The sequence below is a fragment of the Lithobates pipiens genome, unplaced genomic scaffold, assembly GCF_037356315.1.
Source record: "Lithobates pipiens isolate NorthernLeopardFrog02 unplaced genomic scaffold, aLitPip1_a1.2 Scaffold_23, whole genome shotgun sequence".
Lineage (NCBI taxonomy): Eukaryota > Metazoa > Chordata > Amphibia > Anura > Ranidae > Lithobates > Lithobates pipiens.
In genome coordinates this window covers 40348030-40371022 of record NW_027507785.1, presented here as the reverse complement: position 1 = coordinate 40371022, position 22993 = coordinate 40348030, and the positions used below count along the sequence as shown (strand labels likewise).

The following is a 22993-nucleotide window of genomic DNA, read 5'->3' as shown; positions in this document are numbered from 1 at the left end:
AGTACAATCAAAGCCAGAATCTTTTTTTTATTTTTTATTTCAGGCTTCCCAGCCTAGAGGTGAGATGCGGGGTCATATTGACCCCCCAGATTTCACTGTAAAGAGGACCTGTCACCCCATATTTCTATTACAAGGGATGTTTACATTTCTTGTAATAGGAATAAAAGTGATCAAAAATATATTTTTGGGAAAAAAAATGTCAAACTAAAATAAATAAAGTAAAATGAACAATAAAAAAATAAAATAAAAATTAAAGCGCCCATGTCCCCATGTGCTCGCATGTGCCACACATGTGAGGTATCGCCGAGAATGTTAGAGCGAGAGCAATAATTCTAGTCCTAGACCTCCTCTGCAACTCAAAACATGTAACCAGTAAAAAAATATTTAAAGCGTCGCCTATGGGGATTTTTTAAGTAGCGACGTTTGGCGCCATTCCACGGGCATGTGCAATTTTGAAGAGTGACATGTTTGATATCTATTTACTCAGCATAACTTCATCTTTCACTTTATGCAAACATTGGGCTAACAAGTGGTTAATAATAGAGCTTGCAGTTAGTAGTGTTAGGAGATAGTGCGTGCTGTCTGCGTGCTCTGTACCCAGTACATACCGCTATAATATAGGGCAGGCCCCTACTTTCAAACATCCAACTTACAAACATCTCCTACTTGCAAACGCAAGGAGACAGCAGCAAGTTAGATGAAAAAAGATGGACGACAAAACAAATTATACAGGGGTGATAACCCTTCCCTATGTTTTCCAAAAAGCTTACAGATATTTTTTTTGACTGGAGCTACACTTTAAAAATGTACCGGTTGAAAATGACAAACAGATTCAACTTAACACAACAAACCTACACAGTCCCTGTCTTGTTTGCACCGCCTGTATACTGCTGTTCTGAGTATATAGGGCCTGGGGGCCACACGCATTTCCTTTTTTTAATATGGGTACGGGGTTCCCCTTAATATGTGTACAAGACCCAAATAGGCTGGTAATGGGCAGGGAGGGCTACCCATGCCATTTTTCTGAATGATTTTCAACCATATTGCAGGAACCAGATATAACATTAAAACCGCAAGCAGTTTTAAATGGTGTTATTTCCGTTTAATGTCATTTTGTGCAGGGACTGTTCTAAACACGGGAAACACGTGGCACTTCACAGGCATACTACAGACACCCACCAGGCACCATATTTAAAGGAATATTTCACTTTTTTTTTTCACTTTAATCGTCATTAAAATCAGTGCTCCCGCCAAAACGGTAGTTTTTAAAACTTTTTTTTGCAGTGACCCATGTCCCCTGAGGCAGGAGGCAGGTCGCCAAACCCTTTTTAGGACACTATCTTGCATATTAGCCGTTAAAATTAGCACTTTCCAATTCGAACGTTCGAGTCCCATAGACTTCAATGGGGTTCTAACGTTCGTACCGAACGCGGGGGTCGTTCGCAAGTTCTGGTGCAAACCGAACCGGGGGGTGTTCGGCTCATCCCTAATTGTGAGTACCCAAGTGCTGTTCAGAGGGTGGTAATAAATGGGGAGTACTCAAGGTCCAGTGTGGAAAGTGGGGTCCCCCAGGGTTCTGTCCTCAGACCAATCCTTTTTCATTTATTCATAAACGATCTAGCGCAGGGTTCAGCAACCTTTTTCCACTTAAGGGCCGGATTCAATGTATGTGAATGCATGGGGGGACGCATTTACCGGCTAATAAATGAAGATAATAATAATCCTAACACAGTAATAATAACAGTACATATTTACTTCATTTTAAGGTGCTTCACTAATACAAAGCCAGTTCACCTTCACCTCCCCAGGGAGCATGTGGCTGGGGATTCGGATTTTACTGCCCCCTCCCCCATCCTGGCACCCAAGGGTGGCTGACGTCAGCCCTGCCAGCCAGCATGGTCTGGAGATGGGGTTCCTGTCTCCAAGTGAGAAGAAGTCCCTGTCCCCAGGGGAGATGGGGACCCTGTCCCCAGGTGAGATGGGGTCCCTGTCTCCAAGTAAGAAGGGGTCCCTGTCCCCAGGGGTGATGGGGTCCCTGTCCCCAGCGATGATGGGGTCCCTAAAAGGGTGCCCCCCATTGCAGTGTCCTCTGTCCCCCTTCCCATCACTCACATAGTGTCCTCTTCCCCATCCCCCAAAGCAAGTTTCCTTTGCCCCCCAAAGCAGTGTCCTCTGTCCCTGCACCCCCCCCCACTCTAGTGTCCCCTCCCCCCCATAGTTCCCTCTGCCTCCATAGTGTCCTCTGTCCTCTGCCCCCATAGTATTCAATGCACCCATAGTGTCCTCTGTCCTCTGCTCCCATAGTGTCCTCTGTCCTCTGCCCCCATAGTGTCCTCTCCTCTACCTCCATAGTGTTCTCTGCCCCCATAAAGCCCTCTGCCTCCATAGTGTCCTCTGCCCCATAGTGTCCTCTGCCCCCTCCCAGTGTCTTCTGCCCCCACAGTGTCCTCTGTTCCCATAGAGTCCTCTGCCCCCTCTCTGTCCTCTGCCCCCTCTCTGTCCTCTGCCCCCTCTCTGTCCTCTGCCCCATAGTGTCCTCTGTCCTGTGCCCCATAGTGTCTTCTGTCTTCTGCCCCCCCTCCCATTGACCTCTGTTCTCTGTCCCCATAGTGTCCTCTGCCCCCATAGTGTCCTCTGTCCTCTGCCCCCATAGGGTCCTCTGCCGCCATTCTGTCCTCTGCCTCCATAGTTTCCTCTGCCCCATAGTGTCCTCTGTCCTTTGCCCCCATAGTGTCCTCTGCCACTCATAATGTCCTCTGTACCCCATAGTGTCCTCTGCCCCATAGTGTCCTCTACCCCTATAGTGCCTTCTTTCCTCTGCCCCCATAGTGTCCTCTACCCCTATAGTGCCTTCTGTCCTCTGCCCCTGTAATGTCCTATCTCCCCATAGTGTCCTCTGTCCTCTGCCCCCATAGTGTCCTCTGTCCCTACAGTGTCCTCTGCCCCCATAGTGTCCTCTGTCCTCTGCCCCTACAGTGTCCTCTGCCCCCATAGGGTCCTCTGTCCTCTGTCCCTACAGTGTCCTCTGCCTCCATAGTTCCCTCTGCCCCCCCATAGTGTCCTCTGCTCCTATAGTGTCCTCTGTCCTCTGTCCCTACAGTATCCTCTGCCCCCATAGTGTCCTCTGTTCTCTGCCCCTATAGTGTCCTCTGTTCCCATAGTGCTTTTTTTTTTCAATGGATAATGAGCATATGTGAGGAAATGCTACTGACATGGCTCTTGATGAGGCTAGAACAATGTAAAAAATTTGTGAGAGGTCCATAGTCAGAGTTTATTGCTATTGGACCCATCCTTTGATTGCGCAGGGAATGTCAGCAGGATATTTTGTAAACATGTACGTACAGCTGCGTACCTACTCCGACACATTTTTTTTCATTTCACAAGCATGTCCATTGCCACATTTGACCTCCTACTTGAAAAACTACGACTATATATATATTCTATGAATCATCGCTAGTAATTAAAACATTTTTAACTATTTTTTTTATGTTTTTCATTGTTTTCCATCATATTTTTGTCTTTTCAGGTCTAAAATATAGGGTATCTTTAACCACTTCAGCCCTGGACCATTTTGCAGGCCAAAGACCAGAACACTTTGGTCGCTTTAACTGACAATTGCGCAGTCGTGCGGCGTGGCTCCCGAAACAAAATTTACGTCCTTTCTTTTGGTGGTATTTGATCACCCCTGCGGTTTTTATTTTTTGCGTTATAAACAAAAAAATAGCGTAAATTTTGAAAAAAAAAAACGCATTATTTTTTACATTTTGCTATAATAAATATCCCCCAAAAATATATCAAAAAAACGATTTTTTTCCTCAGTTTAGGCCGATACGTATTCTTCTACATATTTTTGGTAAAAAAATTGCAATAACCGAATATTGATTGGTTTGCTCAAAAGTTATAGCGTTTACAAAATAGGGGATAGATTTATGGCATTTTTATTAATATTCTTTTTTTCTAGTAATGGCAGCGATCAGCGTTTTTTATCGTGACTGTGACATTATGGCGGACACATCGGACAATTTTGACACATTTTTGGGACCATTGTCATTTATACAGCGATCAGTGCTATACAAATGCACTGATTCCTGTGTAAATGACACTGGCAGTGAAGGGGTTAACCACTAGGTGGCAGTGTAGGGGTTAAGTGAGCCCTGGGGACTGTTTCTAACTGTGGGTGGGCGTGGCTGTGTATGATACAATCACAGGGAGCAGAGATCAGTGACACTGTCCCTAGGCAGAACGGGGAGATGCTTGTTTACATTAGAGACGATCGCGGGTACCCCCACGGCGATCGAGTCCGCGGGACCTGCGATTGGACTCATGGAGGACCCCGACCGCCGTGCGTGGTTGCTTCACCGGCGTGTGTGTGCGCCGCCGACGGCACACACGTGATAGCATGGCGGCAAATTTAAAGGGACGTACCTGTACGCCCATTTGTCTGTCCGTGCCATTCTGCTGACGTATATCGGTGTGCGCTGGTTGGCATGTGGTTAAAAACGCTTATAAACTAAAACGCGTCTAAACGCGGGTACCCGCGTTTAGACACGTTTGGCGTCTGAAACTTGGAAATCTTCTGCGTCTGAACCCATTTTTTGCTTACAAAGAAACGCTGTTGAACACAACTGCAAAAAAACGGCAATAAACGAGACTGTGTACATGGTCACATAGGATAACATTGAATGGGTTCGGGGGCAGTTGAAAAAAGCGTCCAACTGCCTCTGAACGCACGTTTATCAGCGACCCGTGTACATGGGGCCTTAGGGTCTGCAGGATACAGGGTGCCTCGCCATTGCCTGCAGCTTATGCATGTATTTGCAAATGTGTGCAACTAAACCCCTGTTTTTAACGCATACTGTTAGACAGGTTAATTCGGTTGGTTGCAGGCTGGTTGGTAAGTTGAGCTTGGAAATTCTTTGCTTTTATTTTACTATGTAACTATAACATGTTTTAAAAAAAAAAAAAAAAAAAAACTGAGACTTTATAGTCACTTTATAATTGACAATAAAACCTGGAAGCTGATTGGTTTCTATGCAGAGCTGCACCAGATTTTTCACTCTCCGGTTTTAGAAAACAACCTCCACGGTGTACTCTGAGCTGGATTTATCTGTGCGGGGACAGAGTTAGGGTTCCCCCACAATCACGTGTATGTAAAGCAGCCTGAGCCCTGGGGAGGGGAACCCCCCCCCTTCTTTGTGTAGGACTGGGCCAACTCCTCCTCCTCCTCCCCCGCACACACATTACATACACTGTACACAGCTGAGACACAATACATTATCCTCAGCAGGAAGAACAGATAATTGTTTTCTCTGGAAGTGTCACCTCCCTGGACCGCCCTGCATATCCACTACAAATACAGGTGCATGGTACTCCACCGACTACACCGCGACAGCATGAGAGACGCCGAGCCAGCCCGACCCCCCCAACCCAGGTAATGGGACATGTCACCGACTCATTGTGTCTTTGTGCATCACACCGGGGCAGACAGCCTGCGATTCCTGGGCTTTGTGTCAGGATTGGGGTCTGTCTATCTATCTATCTATCTATCTATCTCCATCTATTGTATTTATATTTACTTATATTTTTATGTCATACATTATTATATATTTATATTGGTATTATTTATTTTTATATTGATAATATGTGACCTATTCTTAATTTTCTTTGTTTCTTGTTTTATCTATCTATATTTTAACCTACCTATATTTCCCATCTATCTATCTATTGTATTATGTTAGTTGGTTAGTTATAGTAGTTCAAATATATTTTTTTATATCTTGTAGTATTACAATAATGATATTATTAACCTATATATTTACATTATACAGTACACTTTTCCTTTTTTTCTTTCCTTTCCTTTCTTTCTCTCTTCTGTTCCTTTGTTTCTTTTTTTTTTTTTCTTTCTACTTTTATATCTTGTCATTTTACATGAAAGATATTATTTAGTTTCATAGTGATAAATAACCCCAATGGGGTTGATTTACTAAAATTGAAGATGACAAAATTTAGCACAGCTGTGACTGGTAACCAATCAGCTTCTAACTTCAGCTTTTTCAATTATGCTTTGACAAAAAAACCTGGAAGCTGATTGGTTTCTGTGCACAGCTGCACAAGATTTATCACTCTCCAGTTTTAATAAATCAACTCCATTCATGCTTTCTTTCTTTTTCTCTCTTTCTTTCTCTAATCTCTTCTTCTTTCTCTCATCTCTTCTTTATCTCGTTTCTTCATTCCTTACTTTTATTATTACATGATAATTTTATTCACTTCATGATAATATATTGACATATATTCTCTTTCTTTCCTTCTTTCTTGTTTTCTTTCTCTTTCTCTCATCTCTTCTTTCTCTCATCTCTTCTTTCTCTCATCTCTTCATTCTCTCTTTCTCTCGTCTCTTCTTTCTCTCATCTCTTCATTCTCTCTTTCTCTCCTCTCTTCTTTCTCTCATCTCTGCATTCTCTCTTTCTCTCATCTCTTCTTTGTCTCTTTCTCTCATCTCTTCTTTCTCTCTTTCTCTCGTTTCTTCTTTCTCTCGTCTCTTCTTTCTCTCATCTCTTCATTCTCTCTTTCTCTCGTCTCTTCTTTCTCTCATCTCTTCTTTCTCTCATCTCTTCTTTCTCTTATCTCTTCATACTCTCTTTCTCTCATCTCTTCTTTCTCTCTTTCTCTCATCTCTTCATTCTCTCTTTCTCTCGTCTCTTCTTTCTCTCATCTCTTCTTTCTTTCTTTCTTTCTTTCTTTCTCTCATCTCTTCTTTCTCTCTTTCTCTCGTCTCTTCTTTCTCTCGTCTCTTCTTTCTCTCGTCTCTTCTTTCTCTCGTCTTTTCTTTCTCTCATCTCTTCTTTCTCTCTTTCTCTCGTCTTTTCTTTCTCTCATCTCTTCATTCTCTCTTTCTCTCGTCTCTTCTTTCTTTCTTTCTCTCATCTCTTCTTTCTCTTTCTCTCATCTCTTCTTTCTCTCTTTCTCTCGTCTTTTCTTTCTCTCATCTCTTCATTCTCTCTTTCTCTCGTCTCTTCTTTCTTTCTTTCTCTCATCTCTTCTTTCTCTCTTTCTCTCATCTCTTCTTTCTCTCTTTCTCTCATCTCTTCTTTCTCTCTTTCTTCGTTCCTTTCTTATATTATTACATTATAATATTATTCACTTTATGATAATATATTCACACATTCTACAGTCTTTATTTCGTTCTTTCTTTTTGTCACTTCATGTCTGAAAGTAGATAATAAACCAGTTGCATTTGCAGATTTATGCAATCTTCCTTCAGCCTCTGTCTTGGAAGCACTTCTATAAACATGAACGCTTGGTTTAGTTGGTTTAAGGTCTTCTCTTTCATGTTTGTGGGTATCTCTAAGGCTTGCCATAGAAATAACATGGTGATCAGACGATCTGTCCTCTGATAGCTCTTTTACATAAACATGCACAATTGTTTTGACTGAACATCTCAGTGTTTCAAAACACAGACAAAAAATAAATAAAAAAATAGATCTAGCGCATTTTACCAGCCCTTAGATGTGGTGGCTGCATTTGTTTTGTTTTTTCTCCCCTTATATTCATCTGGAGATCTTTATTCCATCTTTATTTTCATCTGGAGATCTTTATTCCATCTTTATTTTCATCTGGAGATCCTGCCAGTAACACACTTCCTGTCCTTTGCTGACAACACTCACTGTACAGAATGGAGGAGACAGTCCAGGACCAAAGGACACCCTCCTCCTCTCCTTAAAGAAGAACTGCTGTCTGCTCACATAATTTGTAATAAAAACATCTTTGCCATTCTGAAGCTTCCCTCCAACCACTTTGCATATTATTTTATATATATTGCGATTCTGTACTTGCCAAATATGCTGCAGAAATCTCCCTCCACCGAGTCTGGCTGCAGCCATTTTGACTGTGGGCAGCTGAAGCTGCTGAAGCTGCTGCCTGTTCACTTCCTGGATTGACGCATAGAGGCACACTACCAGCTCGGCGGCTCTCATTGGCCCTCTTGTGACTCATCCCCCCTCCCTTCCTGGCAAACTCCCACAAGAGTGAGAGAGAGAGCTGCACATTATGTCATAAGCCCAGGCTTTTTACCAGACAAGAAGTGGGCTATATAAGGTATTTACTGGCAAAAAAAAAAATTCAAAGGTAAAACAACAAGGGCAAAAGATTTAATAGCTGGAAAGATGAAAAAATGACTGAAGGTCTGCTTTAACATTGGGTAGAGGTGCTTTGTAGTTCACTGGGATAGCTGGGAACAATGCAAACTGATAACAGCCAGCAGAGGCAGACAGCACAAGAGGTCACCAGCTCATACGCTTTCTGATAGTCTCAGCGGGTATTTGTTTGCACTTATTGAACAAACGTAACTGATATTGTATTTAATAGACCAAAAGGGAGCAAATAAAGGAGGTTTATTGCTGGGGCATATATACAGTTGAATACTTATACACTGAGCAGGCCCCTTAGTGATCGATTTGTTTGGAGCAAAAACATCTTGGAAACATCTTGGAAACCCAATGCTATACAAAAATGAATTGGTTCTCATACACTACAATTGGTCAGACATGACCAAATCACCAAATGTACCAGATTTATGCCCATTTCATCTTTTGCTTTTGAGTATTTTTACTGTGTTATTTTGAGTTGAGTGGTGTCAGTGATGATGGTCCGCTGTGCCAATGTGGACATTTCTCCCTTAGTGAAGTCCACATTACTATTGAACAGCTAAGGCGTTGAACTACTAAAGGCAAATAGTCTGTGCACTTTGCAAAGTTGCAGTTGCTCCAGAGCTTAGTAAATGAGCAGAAGCTGACTTCCATCACCCAATCACGTGCAAGCAAAAATGTTTTTTTTTAAATTTTCCTTGCATGTGATTGGGTATTCTTTGCAAAGAGAAGCTTCACTTCATTTATAAAGCTCTGGAACAACTGCACTTTGCAAAGTGCACAGTCTATTTGCCTCTAGTATATCAACCCCTGTATGAGAACAGTGGAGTGCGCCATTCTGACACTGCGATGTTGATTTATGTTGTGGCGAAGGTCAGAACAGGGTCTACATGTCCCTGGTATCACTGTGGTAACTGCAGTCGTAGATCACAGCCATGGATCAATAATAGCTGGCTCCATGCCTCTAGGCAATTTAAAATGGGTGCAGTTCAGCAGTGCTGCCAACAGGCTGTCAAAATCAATGACAAACTGAAATACATGCACACAGCTAAGCGATAGTCACATACAGGTCCGTATGTATACAGGGATGCACATTGTGAATGTGGGGGAGAAGTCCCTGGGCACATATGGCCTTATAAGGTGGCACAGTGGTGTAGTGGGTAGCACTCTCACCTAGCAGCACGAAGGGTCGTTGGCTTGAATCCCAATCACGACACTACCTGCCTGGAGTATACATGTTCTCCCTGTGCCTGCGTGGGTTTCCTCCCACACTACAAAGACATGCAGGTAGGCCAATTGGCTTCTGTCCAAAATTGGCCCTAGTATATGAATGTGGACCTTGGATTGTGGGCTCCTTGAGGGTAGGGGCTGATGTGAGTGTGCAATGTACAGGGATAGGGACAATTGTAGACACTCACTCAGGTTGAACTGGATGGACTGGTGTCTTTATTCAATCTTACTAACTATGTAACTATGTAAGTACCACTCTGAGGTGTGTACAGCAGCTGTATATTTCAGCCTATTATTGATTTTGGCAGGCTCCTAATAATGGGCTTTAGACCCAATAGGGCAAATCACAGCATGAAACCAGGGCAGCCAATCAGAAATCATTGTTTAGCCTGTGCGATTTTGTAGGTATGATTACAGTCACAGTGGGATTAAAAACACTTACAAGATAGTAAGAGGTCATAGGCATATGAAAATGCAATGAGGCGGCTCGGGTTCTGGAACTAAGCTGGAATGGCTGCTGTAACATCAGGTGAAGGTGATGGGCAGTAACGCGTTTCAGAGCATGCGCAGCTCCTTCGTCAGACCTCATCACATCTTCACCTCCTCGCCAAATCCATATCACCAGGGACTCTGACAGCTGCAGGACGGCTCTCTCTCTCCCCCAGACAGACAAGGTTTACAGCGATCCGCAGGCAGGGCCGTCTTTAATAATGATTGGACCCTGGGAAAACATGTTCTTGGCCCCCCCCCCCCAATACAATTTTACAATTTTGCTCTCCGCCTGCTCTGAGACATACAATAAATAGCAGCTAGACTTAAAATCAGTTTACTGTATCAGATCAGGCAGCGATTGCAATTTGTTGCCAGAGGTTACAGTGTATCATTACCCCTTACTGACTGGTTGCTAGAGGCTACAGCACACATTACAGCTCGCTGATTAGTTGCTAGATGTTACACTACATGATTTCTGCTTGTTGGTTGGTTGCTAGGGATTACTGTACAGTAATACTGCTCACTGCAGGGGGCATGATATCCATATGAATGCTGCCTTTATTTACATATCTATGTCTTTTGGTGAAGCTATGAATGCTGCTATTTACATAGGAATGTTGGGTATTTACATGTAAACACAGGTCTGTAGGTGAGTCATCTGTACACAACAATAGGGCAGCGCTGGGCACCATTAGTAGCTGCACTTCACACTGAGATATCAGGACATAGCAAGGGACTAAAACTTCAAGGGACAAGGGAATTTAAACTGGGATAGTTGGCAAGTATGAGGCAGCTGCTTTGGGCCCCAAAACAATGACAGGGCCCAGGGCAGCTTCCCCTTTTGCCCTGCCTTAAAGACAGCCCTGTCCGCAGGAGGACTAATCATTATATGACCTCTTACTATCTTGTAAGTGTTTTTAATCCCAATGTCCCTGTAATAAATCTTTTAACCACTGCACTTAGAGGCACCTTTCTCTTTCCTTTATGACCCTCCAGAGCTACTACTTCTCTACAAAGTGCTGCCTTCAGTGCCATCTCTCCATTTCTACAAAGGACTGGACACCCAGCCTCACCAGAGCGCCCTCATCTCTTCCTCTTTTGTAAACTATGTTGAGCTGCACGATTCTGGCCAAAATGAGAATCACAATTTTTTTGCTTAGAATAAAAAGATCGCAAATTCTTGCGGCGTAAATTTTTTTTCACATTATACAAAAAAAAATTGGGCTAACTTTACTGTTTTTTTTTTTTTTTTTTAACTAATTAAAGTGTAATTTTTTCCCAAAAAATTGCATTTGAATGACTGCTGCACAAATACTGTGTGACATAAAATATTGCAACAACCACCATTTTATTCTCTAGGGTCTCCACAAAATAAATAAATAAATAAATATATATATATATATATATATATATATATATACACACACACACATATTTATATATATATATATATATATATATATATATATATATATATATATATATATATATATATATATATATATATATATATGTATATAATGTTTGGGGGTTCTAAGTAATTTTCTAGCAAAGCAAAAAACTGATTTTAACTTGAAACAAATGTCAGAAAACAGTTTAAGTGGTTAAACTTCCTTATTTACACACCAAAGTGTATAGTCCTTTGAGCTAAAGGACAAATTGTTACAATGTTTATACTTAAGTTCCACTGCTAAGAAAGTTGTGATTCTTGACAGACTGCCCGTTTTTTGTTTTTTTTTCCCTTTCTTTTGACGGCTGTCGGCTTTATGAGAGCAGAGAGAAAAAAACGAAAGAAACAGGAAATACTTTGCCAAGATCGCAACCGGGAAAAAAATTGCGATAACGATTCTTAACGATTAACTACTTCAATACAGGACACTTACACCCCCTTCCTGCCCAGGCCAATTTTCAGCTTTCAGTGCTGTCACTGTTTAAATGACAATTGCGCGGTCATGCTACACTGTACGCAAACAGAATTTTTATCATTTTGTTCCCACAAATAGAGCTTTCTTTTGGTGGTATTTGATCACCTCTGCGGTTTTTACTTTTTGCTAAACAAATAAAAAAAGACCTAAAATTTTGAAAACAAATAGTTTTTCTTTTGTTTCTGTTATAAAATTTTGTAAATAAGTAAGTTTTCTCCTTCATTGATGGGCACTGATTAGGCGGCACTGGCTAGCAGTGATAAGGTGGCACCGATGAGGTGGCACCAGTGAGGTGGCACTGACGGGCACTGATGATGGGCACTGGCATGCAGGACTGATGAGTGGCTCTGATATGCAGCACTGATGGGCATTGATAGGCAGCACTGATGGGCACAGAAAGGCTGCACTGATGGGTACTTATGAGTGGCACTGATAGGCGGCACTGCTGGGCACTGATAGGCGGCACTGCTGGGCACTGATAGAGGGCATTGATAGTCATCACTGATGGCACTGGCAGGTATTGGGCATGGGGACTGATTGGCAGCTGCCTGGGTACTGATTGGCATTTCCCTGGTGGTCTAGGGTGGCACACCTGGTGGTCCAGTGTGGTGGCATCCCTGGTGGTCCTGGCAGCATCCTGATGGTCCTGGGTGGGCATCCGAGGAGGGGCTGCGCTAAAAACAATCAGCACAGACCCCCCTGTCAGGAGAGCAGCCGATCGGCTCTCCTCTACTCAAGTCTGTCAGACACGAGTGTGGAAAAGCCGATCAACGGCTCTTCCTGTTTACATCGTGATCAGCCGTGATTGGACATGGCTGATCACATGGTAAAGAGCCTCCATCAGAGACTCTTTACCGAGATCGAGGTAGCGGTGTGTCAGACTGACTGACAGACTGATGCACGCCTCCACAGCGCGCAACAGCAGCCGGGGTGGGAATTGGTTAATCGTGCAGCTCTAAAACGATGCCATTGAAAACCATATAACCTACGTTCCATGCGTTTTTGATGCAGAAAAAAAAACGCACTGGACTGCATGTGGTGTGAACTGTCCCTTAAACAGAAAAGGTTGTTTTAGAAGGAGAGTGTTTACGTATACGTTAACCTGCGGTGGTGTGCAAGGGCCCAAATCTAGTATTGTACGGCGGCGCCGGCTGGTCGTCTGGAAAGACGTGGTTTGTGTGATGTCTGAAGATCTGTAGAAATCCCCCTCTGTGTGAACTCCACAGGACACGGAAAATAACCGCTATTTCACCTAAAGTCATTTCCCTTTTTCTTCAAGACAGACAGCGAGTTGGCTCATCTTGTAACCTCAGAGGACTCAGCTTCTCTCCGGTCACACAAACACGTCTAACCACATCTGTCTGCAATACACAACACGTGTGTGAGCCCGGCGTCAGACAGGAATGGGGACATGTGTCTGAGATAGGAACAATGACATGTCACATATGGCTGTGAAAATACAAATATTCGCTGAGATAAGCAGCTTGTTGATAAACAGGCAGATGAGTAGAGCCAGCCATACAGATTTTTGTTTGAACGTTCGTTTAGAGCAATTGCTCGTCTCGCTTTCTTATTTTATTGCAATAATTAGGGGTTAATTTACTAAAGGCAAATAGTCTGTGCACTCTGCAAGTGCAGTTACTCCAGAGCTTAGTAAATGAGCAGAAGCTCTGCTGACTTCCATCATCCAATCACGTGCAAGGAAAAATGCTGTTTTTAAACCACTCACCAACCAGCCGCCGCAGTTTTACTGCGGCAGAATGGCGCGGCTGGGCGAAACGACGTTATGTAACATCGCTTCGCTCTGTGGCCACTAGGGGCGTGCGCCGCTGAAGCCGATGCGAGTGCCCGGTGGTCGCTATCACCGTCAGGCTCCCGCGGTCGCTGTTGAGACACGGAGAACCGGGATCTGTGTGTGTAAACACAGTTTTCAGTTCTCTGAGGGGAGAAGAGACTGATCATTCATACAAGGTATGAACAGCGATCTGTCATCTCCCCTAGACAGTCCCCTCCCCCTTTCAGTTACAGTTACAACACACTGAGGGAACACAATTAACCCCTTGATCGCCCCCTAGTGTTAACCCCTTCCCTGACAGTGACAATTTTACAGTAATCAGTGCATTTTTATAGCACTGATCGCTTTACAAATGATAACGGTCCCAAAAATGTGTCCGATGTGTCCGCCATGATTGTCGCAGTCCTGATAAAAATCGCAGATCGCCGCCATTACTAGTTAAAAAAAATATATTATAATAAAAATGCCATAAAACTATCCCCTATTTTGTAGACGCTATAATGTTTGCTCAAACCAATCAATATACGCTTATTGTGATTTTTTTTTACCAAAAATATGTAGAAGTATCGGCCTAAACTGAGGAAAAAAAAATTTTTTATATATATTTTTGGGGATAGTTATTATAGCAAAAAGTAAAAAATATTGCGTTTTTTTCAAAATTGATGTTTTTTCTGTTTGTTTATAGCGCAAAAAATAAAAATTGCAGAGGTGATCAAATACCACCAAAAGACAGCTCAGTTTTTGGGGGAAAAAGGTCATCCATTTTGTTTGGGTGCAGTGCTGTAGGACCGCGCAATTGTCAGTTAAAGCGACGCAGTGCCGAATCGCAAAAAGTGCTCTAGTCAGGAAGGGGGTAAAATCTTCTGGGGCTGAAGCGGTTAAATTTTCCTTGCACGTGATTGGGTACTCTTTTAAAGTAAAGCTTTATCTCATTTACTAAGCTCTGGACTGCACTTGCAGAGGCCAGAGCCGGATTAAGAGCATCATGTGCTTGGTACTGAGGATTTTGGTGGACCCTTTACTGGTCACCCTTCTGCTTTCCAGGAGCCTGTGCTGGCATGCGCCCAAACTCAAAAGTGCGCAGCTGTACAGGCATAACATTAGGGAAGCCTGGCATTTGATTTGCCAAGTTTCTGTAAGGGCCATGCATTGGCGTGCACTCTGAGCTGAAAGAGTGCAGCTGCACAGGCCTAACACTATGGAAGCCCCAGACTTCTGTAAGAGACCTGCATTGTCGTGCCCCAGGCTTCTGTTAGGACTGCTCATGTAGTGCCCATTATCAATCCCACCACCCTGCCCAGGCAGTGCATGTGGAATGCAGGGCCTGTCAGTGGAGATCTCTTCCCGTTGGCCCATTGCTTTCCATAAGAAGTCTGTTCTTTTTGGTTGGCTGGGCCTATATTAAGGTAGGGGCCTGGGGCTGCAGCTCCAATAGCCCCTACGTTAATCCAGCCCTGGCAGAGGCAACTACACTTTGTAAATCAACCCTAATTTCCCCAGAGTGAATGCGGTGAAGCTGAAAAATACCCAAATCAGGTAAAAGTACTATTAAAAAAATATGCATTTTTGCTTGCACATGATTGGATTAGAAATCCGCAGAGCTTCACCACATTCAATAAGTTCTGGGGAAAAATGAGTGCACCTGCACTTCTAAAGTGCACATTCTGTTTGCCTTTAGTAAAAAAAAATGATCCTACTATGTGCCTGGCAATCCTGCCATGTGACACTTCCTGGTAAAGGGTGACAACTGCTCCCCACTTGTTTTCCTCTGTTGTCACCCAGTCATATGGGCCCCTGTTGAAAACTATGGATGTCCCAGGTGTGAATTCATATTTTTTTTAATGGTGTAAAGACATTGAAAACAAGAAAAAATCTACAACCAAATTTTTTTGTTTTTGTTTTAGATATAGTGAGGAAGGATTGCGACCTTGTAGGCATTGCTTTTCATTGCGGTGTCCCTATTGGGGGAAATTTCTCGCTCAGTTTATTATTGGTTGACATTTAACATCTGCCAGTCACTAGATGTGTGGCCGATCGAAACACAGGCAGTCAAGTTTTGCTGGATCCACTCTAATACTTTAATACATAGGGCCCGCATGTTACAGTAAAATGGACAAACAATATGAGGACAGTGAGGTCCAAATCTATTTCACAGAGAAGCAGGAAACTCTGGAATATCATGTAATAGGAAAACACCTGGAAATTCATTTCCTGCCTGTCTGCCAATGACTGACAACTGATCTCCTTTTTTGTAGGCAGTAAAAATAAAATATGAGAAACAGGGACATGAATATATATATATATATATATATATATATATATATATATATATATATATATATATACACAGTACTTAGTCCGTCGAAAACACATTTCAGCGGACAGTCCGCTCGTGTGTGGGCTTCAGCTGACTTTTTCAGCGTGCAGTCTGGCGTACTAAGTATTTCGGATTTTTCGAAATACTGTCCGTCGTACTTTGGTTTCAGCGGACAGTCCGCTCGTTGGTAGGCTAGTTCGATGGACTAAGAATGGCGCATGCTCAGAAAGGATTTACACGGCGGAAGGGTGCATTGCTGTGTATTCGACTTCCTATTTCTAGTCCCGTCGTACGTGCTTACACGTCATCGCGCAAGCTTTCGACGGACTGTTTGTGCATCCGTGTGTGGTCAAGTCCGTTCATTCGAAAGTAGGACGGACTGTCTGTCGGATTGTATGACGGACTAAGTAGGCCATACAGTCCGCCCGTGTGTACGCGGCTTAAGGCCTTGGTTTGAGAGAGTTTTACTGGACAAGCAGAATTTTTAAATACATTTAAAAAAAGCGATGTCTTGATATACAGGTAGCATGTCACAACTGAGTATAAAAGAGAAGAGAGGCGCCTCTAAGTGTAGCAATATGGTTACATTTAATGAAGGTACAACATTTAGCAACTCATTTGGATGATGATTAAAACAGGCACATGCAAGTATGCAGGTATCCGGGGTAAAGATGTCCATGTAGACCGTCCTCCACACCACTATCGAAGCCATCCCTTCCACGCTGTGCTCAATGAGCGCTTCAAGCCTCACTTTCAGATCGCTCTACTGCAGGGTAGTCTTCCTGTTCATGACTGCAGACTGACAGCGGGAGAGCCGGCAGTGCGGAGGATGGTCTAGGTCAGCCTTTCTCAACCCTTTCAACACAGAGGAACCCTTGAAATAGTTCTCCAGTCTCAGGGAACCCCCTGCTAAAAATTCGAAATCTACAACTCATGATACATTAGTGTGATGGACGGTGGGAAGAATGGTCCTTACACTTGTGGTCATTGGGAAGAAATACCTCCTGACAAATAGCTAAAAAGATCAATGGTGTCGGTGGGAACTTATCCGAGAGGCAGAAATGGCCCAATGCTGAAGGAATCCCTAGCAACCTCTGGAGGAACCCTAAGGTTCCACGGAACCCTGGTTGAGAATCACTGCTCTATGTGGACAACTTTACCTCGGATGCCTGCATACTTACATGTGACTGTTTTAATCATAAACCATATGAGTTGCTAAATGTTGTACCTTCATTAAATGTAACCATATTGCTACACTTAGAGGCGCCTCTCTTCTCTTTTATACTCTGTAGCTTGTGCTGGATTTTGCTTCTAATCCCCTTTGTGGAGGTTTCCATTTGTGGATGGACATTTTATGGTTACAGAACACATCACATTGCTAGAATCTTTTTATATAGACTATAAACTGAAGGACTTATGAATAAATAATTACGGAACAAATCATCTGAGTTTTCATTATTTCTTATGGGGAAATTCGCTTTGATATACGAGTGCTTTGGATTACAAGCATGTTTCTGGAAGGAATTACGCTCGTAATCCAAGGTTTTACTTTATATATAAAAAAGAAACAAATGCCTGGTGATTCTGTGAATTAAGGTACGGGACCGCCTAAACCTAAAATATCATATAACCAGTAGTATAAACGAATACCAGGTGATCCTACCATGAAGGTTCACGCACTTCTTGGTATAGGGTGACAACTGTCTCTAAATTGAGTTGCTCCTTGTCACACACAATCCTGGTGGCGACAACAAGTGGCCCGGCCAACAGACATTACATGGCCCATCATAGCCACTCTCAGGAAGCCGGTCTATGAAGTGGCTGAAAAAAGCTGCAGGAGATCAACAGCACTGAGATGGAAAAAGGGATGAAAAAGGTTTCAAAGTTCCGCAGCTGTCTCCCAGTTGTGCCCCTGTGTTGTCACCATGTCACACGCTCCCCCCTGGTGAAAACTAGCGGTTGGCTGTGCTGACATACATTGCGGTGTACAGAATGCCCCTGGAAATGTAAATTCTTGCTGGTGTGATTGGCTCACTCATTTTCCCAGAAGTCTGCACTAGTGATGGACGAACTTCCGACGGGACGTTTCGCGAACGCGAAACGCGAACGGGCACAAACGTTCGCGAAAACGACCGTTCGCCGCGGGCTCCATTGACTTCAATGGGAGGCGAATTTCGCAAACCTTTAGGTCGAATTTGCGGCCACGGGGTAATTATTAGGGGGTAGCACGTAGTCCCACCACCTGGACAATAGCATAATACATGTATGAGGTGAATTTGGGATCGATAACTACAAGCATTTTTTTTTTATTTGGGAAATTGTTCTGACAATTCAGGACTATGGAGCTAATGAAGGCAATGGAGGAGAGGGAAGGTCAGGGACCAGGGTAGGCAAACAAGAGGGTGCAGGAGATACAGAGCACTGACAGCAGCACCGTAATACAGAGCACTGACATCAGCACCGTGACATACAGCGCTGACAGCAGCTCCGTGACATACAGCGCTGACAGCAGCTCCGTGACATACAGCGCTGACAGCAGCTCCGTGACATACAGCGCTGACAGCAGCTCCGTGACATACAGCGCTGACAGCAGCTCCGTGACATACAGCGCTGACAGCAGCACCGTGACATACAGCGCTGACAGCAGCTCCGTGACATACAGCGCTGACAGCAGCTCCGTGACATACAGCGCTGACAGCAGCTCCGTGACATACAGCGCTGACAGCAGCTCCGTGACATACAGCGCTGACAGCAGCTCCGTGACATACAGCGCTGACAGCAGCACCGTGACATACAGCGCTGACAGCAGCTCCGTGACATACAGCGCTGACAGCAGCTCCGTGACATACAGCGCTGACAGCAGCTCCGTGACATACAGCGCTGACAGCAGCTCCGTGACATACAGCGCTGACAGCAGCTCCGTGACATACAGCGCTGACAGCAGCTCCGTGACATACAGCGCTGACAGCAGCTCCGTGACATACAGCGCTGACAGCAGCTCCGTGACATACAGCGCTGACAGCAGCTCCGTGACATACAGCGCTGACAGCAGCTCCGTGACATACAGCGCTGACAGCAGCTCCGTGACATACAGCGCTGACAGCAGCTCCGTGACATACAGCGCTGACAGCAGCACCGTAAGCAGCCCCAGGAGGAAGTCAGCACAGCACAGGGATGGTGTGATCCCCTCATAATAAGAACCCCCAGGAGGAAGTCAGCACAGCACAGGGATGGTGGGAGCCCCTCATAATAAGAACACCCAGGAGGAAGTCAGCACAGCACAGGGATGGTGGGAACCCCTCATAATAAGCAGCCCCAGTAGAAATATGACACCGCTCAACCTCTTCAAAGAGGAGGGTAGGGGCATATAGTACGGTGTGCTTTTTTGGGTCAGGGAAGTGAGCCAAATGAATTAAGAAGGTCTGTGTGCTTGATTCCAAAAATTGTTTATAGACATATACATGGTCTACTGATCACATGTGTTGAATTCCTCCGAGATCCATGCCTCATTCATTTTTAGAAATGTGAGGTAGTTAACACTGTGGTGAGCTAGGCGAGTACGCTTATCGGTCACAATCCCCCCTGCTGCGCTGAACGTCCTTTCGGACAGGACACTGGATGAGGGGCAAGCCAACAGTTCGATTGCAAATTGGGCAAGCTCTGGCCAGAGGTCAAGCCTGCCCACCCAGTAGTCTAGGGGTTCATCACTCCTCAGAGCGTCCACATCGGCCGTTAACCCAATGTAGTCGGACACCTGACGGTCTAGGCGTTCCCTGATGCTGGATCCGGATGACACCTGTCGATGGGTCGGCTGAAAGAATGACCTCATATCCGAAGTCACCAACACATCTTCAAACCGGCCTCTTCTTGCAGGCGCTGTTGGATTGGTACCCGCAAATCCTTCTCTGGGAGTGGGAATTGCTCCTCTGCCAGCGCACGCAAAAGCAGAATGCAGCATTTCTCGAAGCAAGGCCTGGAAGTGCTGCATTCTGACAGCCCTCTGCGACGGCGGTAACATTTCCGCCATTTTGTGTTTGTACCGGGGGTCTAAGTACGTTGCCACCCAGTACTGGTCCTTGACCCTCATGCTTTTTATACGGGGGTCCCTATTAAAACACTGGAGCATGAAGGCCCCCATTTGCACTAAAGTGGAAGCGGTGTGGTGGCCTGGCTCCTGCTCATCATCCAGGATAATGTCGTCCTCTTCATTCTCCTCTCCCCATCCTCGCACAACAGGGATCCCAGAAAGGTTTAAAGCATGCTCTTCTTGCTCCTGCTCATCCGCCCCGGCACCATCCTCCTCTGACTCCTCATCAGACTCCTGTTGTTGACTTGTCTCAGATAGAGTAGCCCCCCCTGGGAATTCATCCAGCATTGCGACTTCCTCATCTTCCCGCTCCTGCTCCTCCACAGCCTGATCAATGACACGACGCAATGCACGCTCCAGAAAGAAGGCATAAGGTACCATGTCACTGATGGCGCCATGGCTGCGACTGACCAGTTTGGTGATCTCCTCAAATGGCCGCAGAAGTCTGCATGTGTCGCGCATGAGCAGCCACTGGCGCGGTGAAAAAAAACCCAGCTCCCCAGAACCGTTTCTTTCGCAGAGTTCATACAGGTAGACGTTAACTGCACGTTTCTGCTGGAGCAGCCTATCAAGCATATAGAAGGTTGAGTTCCATCGCGTCGGGCAATCGCAAATAAGACGTCTGACCGGCAGATGGTGTCGCCGCTGAATGTCAGCAAGGCGAGCCATGGCCGTGTAAGATCTTCTGAAATGGGCCGAGATTTTCCTTGCCTGCCGCAAGATGTCCTGGACCCCAGGGTATTTGACAAGGAATCGCTGCACGACCAAGTTTAAGACGTGTGCCATGCACGGCACGTGCGTGATTTTGCCCTGTTTCAATGCGCTAAGCAGATTGGCACCGTTGTCACACACCACTTTACCAACTGTCAAATTGAGCGGTGTTAGCCACTCATCTGCCTGTGAACGCAAAGCTGAAAGGAGTGCCGGGCCAGTGTGGCTCTTTGCTTCCAGGCACAACAGACGCAGCACGGCATGGCAACGTCTCACCTGGCATGTGGAATAGGTTCTGGGGAGCTTGGGCGGTGCAGTGGAAGAGACGCTAGCAGCGGAAAAGGAGGAGGCAGCTGAGGAGGAGAGGGAGGAGGATGGAGTAGGAGGAGGAGAAGAAGAGTCAGGCCTGCATGCAATCCGTGGCGGTAAAACCAAATCTACACGGGTGCCACGGGTTACATGCTTGACGGCCGTCAGAAGGTTCACCCAGTGGGCAGTAAAACTGATATACCTTCCCTGCCCGTGTTTGCTAGACCACGTGTCTGTGGTCAGATGTATCTTGGCACCGACACTGTGTGCCAGAGATACATTCACTTGCCGCTGAACATGGCCATATAGCTCTGGGATGCCCTTCTCTGAGAAATACTTCCTTCCTGGGACCTTCCATTGTGGTGTTCCAATGGCCACAAATTTGCGAAAGGCCTCCGAGTCCACCAGTTTATATGGCAGTAGTTGGCGGGCTATGAGTTCTGACAAGCCAGCCGCCAACCGTTGGGCAAGAGGGTTATCCGGCGTCATCATTTTTTTACGCTCAAACATTAGGCCCACGGAAGCCTGCCTTTTTGCAGAAAAATGTGAGCTTGGCGTGATGGAAGGTGGAGTGGAGGACAATTGTGAGGAGAGAGGAGAAGGAGAAGTAGAAGACGAGGCTGGACGGTGAGAGCCTGCAGTGTGGCTTTGTGTGTTCCGTTGCTCCCACTGGGCTCGGTGATGGCTGCTCATGTGCCTTCTTAAGGCGGTCGTCCCTAGGTGAGTATTGGGCTTACCGCGACTAACGCGTTGACTGCAAAGATTGCAGATGGCAACGCTATTGTCAGCAGCGGACACGTTAAAAAAAGCCCACACTGCGGAGCCATGTGCCGGTGTCCTGGGAGCGCCAGATGTGACCGTACATGGTCGATGACTCGCTCCTGATACATTTGCAGTCTGCTTTGTCCCTGCTGTGCAATGTAAGTCATTGCTGCTTCTCCTCCCTATCTGCTGGTCCATATCTCCCTCTGAACTCCCCTCCTCTTCCTCTCTTGTGGGCACCCACGTGACATCACTAGACACGTCATCATCAACGTCACCTTCCCCACCGCTATAAGTAGAGTAGGCAGCAACACCGGGGACCAACCTCCTCCTTGGGCTGATCTGGGTACTGGCGTCAGACTGCTGAGTAGCGCTTGTTGCTACCTCCTCTTCCTGATCCAATACCAAGAGTGGCTGCGCATCAGAAATGTCCTCTTGATATGGATCGGAAAATAATTCCAGTGACTCAAGCGGAAGGTATGTGGTGGTGGTGGTGGTGGTCGTGTTGTTGGTGGTAGTGTCTTTGGGGGTGCACATAGCAGAGAGTGAAGAAGAGGGTGCAGATCGAGAGGATGAGGAGGGTGCAGAAGAGTAAGGCTGAGCGAGCCACTCAACCAAGTCTGGTGCATCCTTTAAAGTAATTGAACGCACCTTCTGCAACTTCCCACTTTGGCTCAAGCCTGTTGCTCCTGCCCTACCCCTACCACCCCTGCGGAAGGGCCTGCCTCTTCCTCTGCATGTCATTTTTTAAATGACCCTGTGACAAAACTCTTAGTCCCTATACCGCTGAAGGACTGCTGCAGTATAGGTGAGCGGTCAGCAGTGGTGCACGTCAACCCTATCTATTGTGGACCTATAGCGGTCCTTACAGAACAGCAGACTGTACCGCACTCAAGCCTATGTACCGTAGCACCCTATACCAAGTTACCAGTCCTTATAAGAACTTTTGTGGACCAAGCAGGTTGTGTATTAGTGTTTAGCAGACTGTACGTCAGTCCCTATACCGCTGAAGGACTGCTGCAGTATAGGGCAGCGGTCAGCAGTGGTGCACGTCAACCCTATCTATTGTGGACCTATAGCGGTCCTTACAGAACAGCAGACTGTACCGCACTCAAGCCTATGTACCGTAGCACCCTATACCAAGTTACCAGTCCTTATAAGAACTTTTGTGGACCAAGCAGGTTGTGTATTAGTGTTTAGCAGACTGTACGTCAGTCCCTA

The 22993-nt window shown here is 45.3% G+C and overlaps 1 protein-coding gene across 1 annotated transcript in view; it reads left to right on the top strand.

The window, feature by feature from the left end:
* The first annotated feature begins 5234 nt into the window (after window positions 1-5234).
* Window positions 5235-22993, top strand: part of LOC143927395 (kelch-like protein 35) — a 36243-nt gene continuing 18484 nt past the window's right edge. Inside the window, exon 1 of the mRNA XM_077451447.1 lies at window positions 5235-5431. Within this exon, the coding sequence (XP_077307573.1) occupies window positions 5364-5431 (68 nt within the window). The 5' untranslated portion in view covers window positions 5235-5363. The remainder of the gene's footprint in view (window positions 5432-22993) is intronic.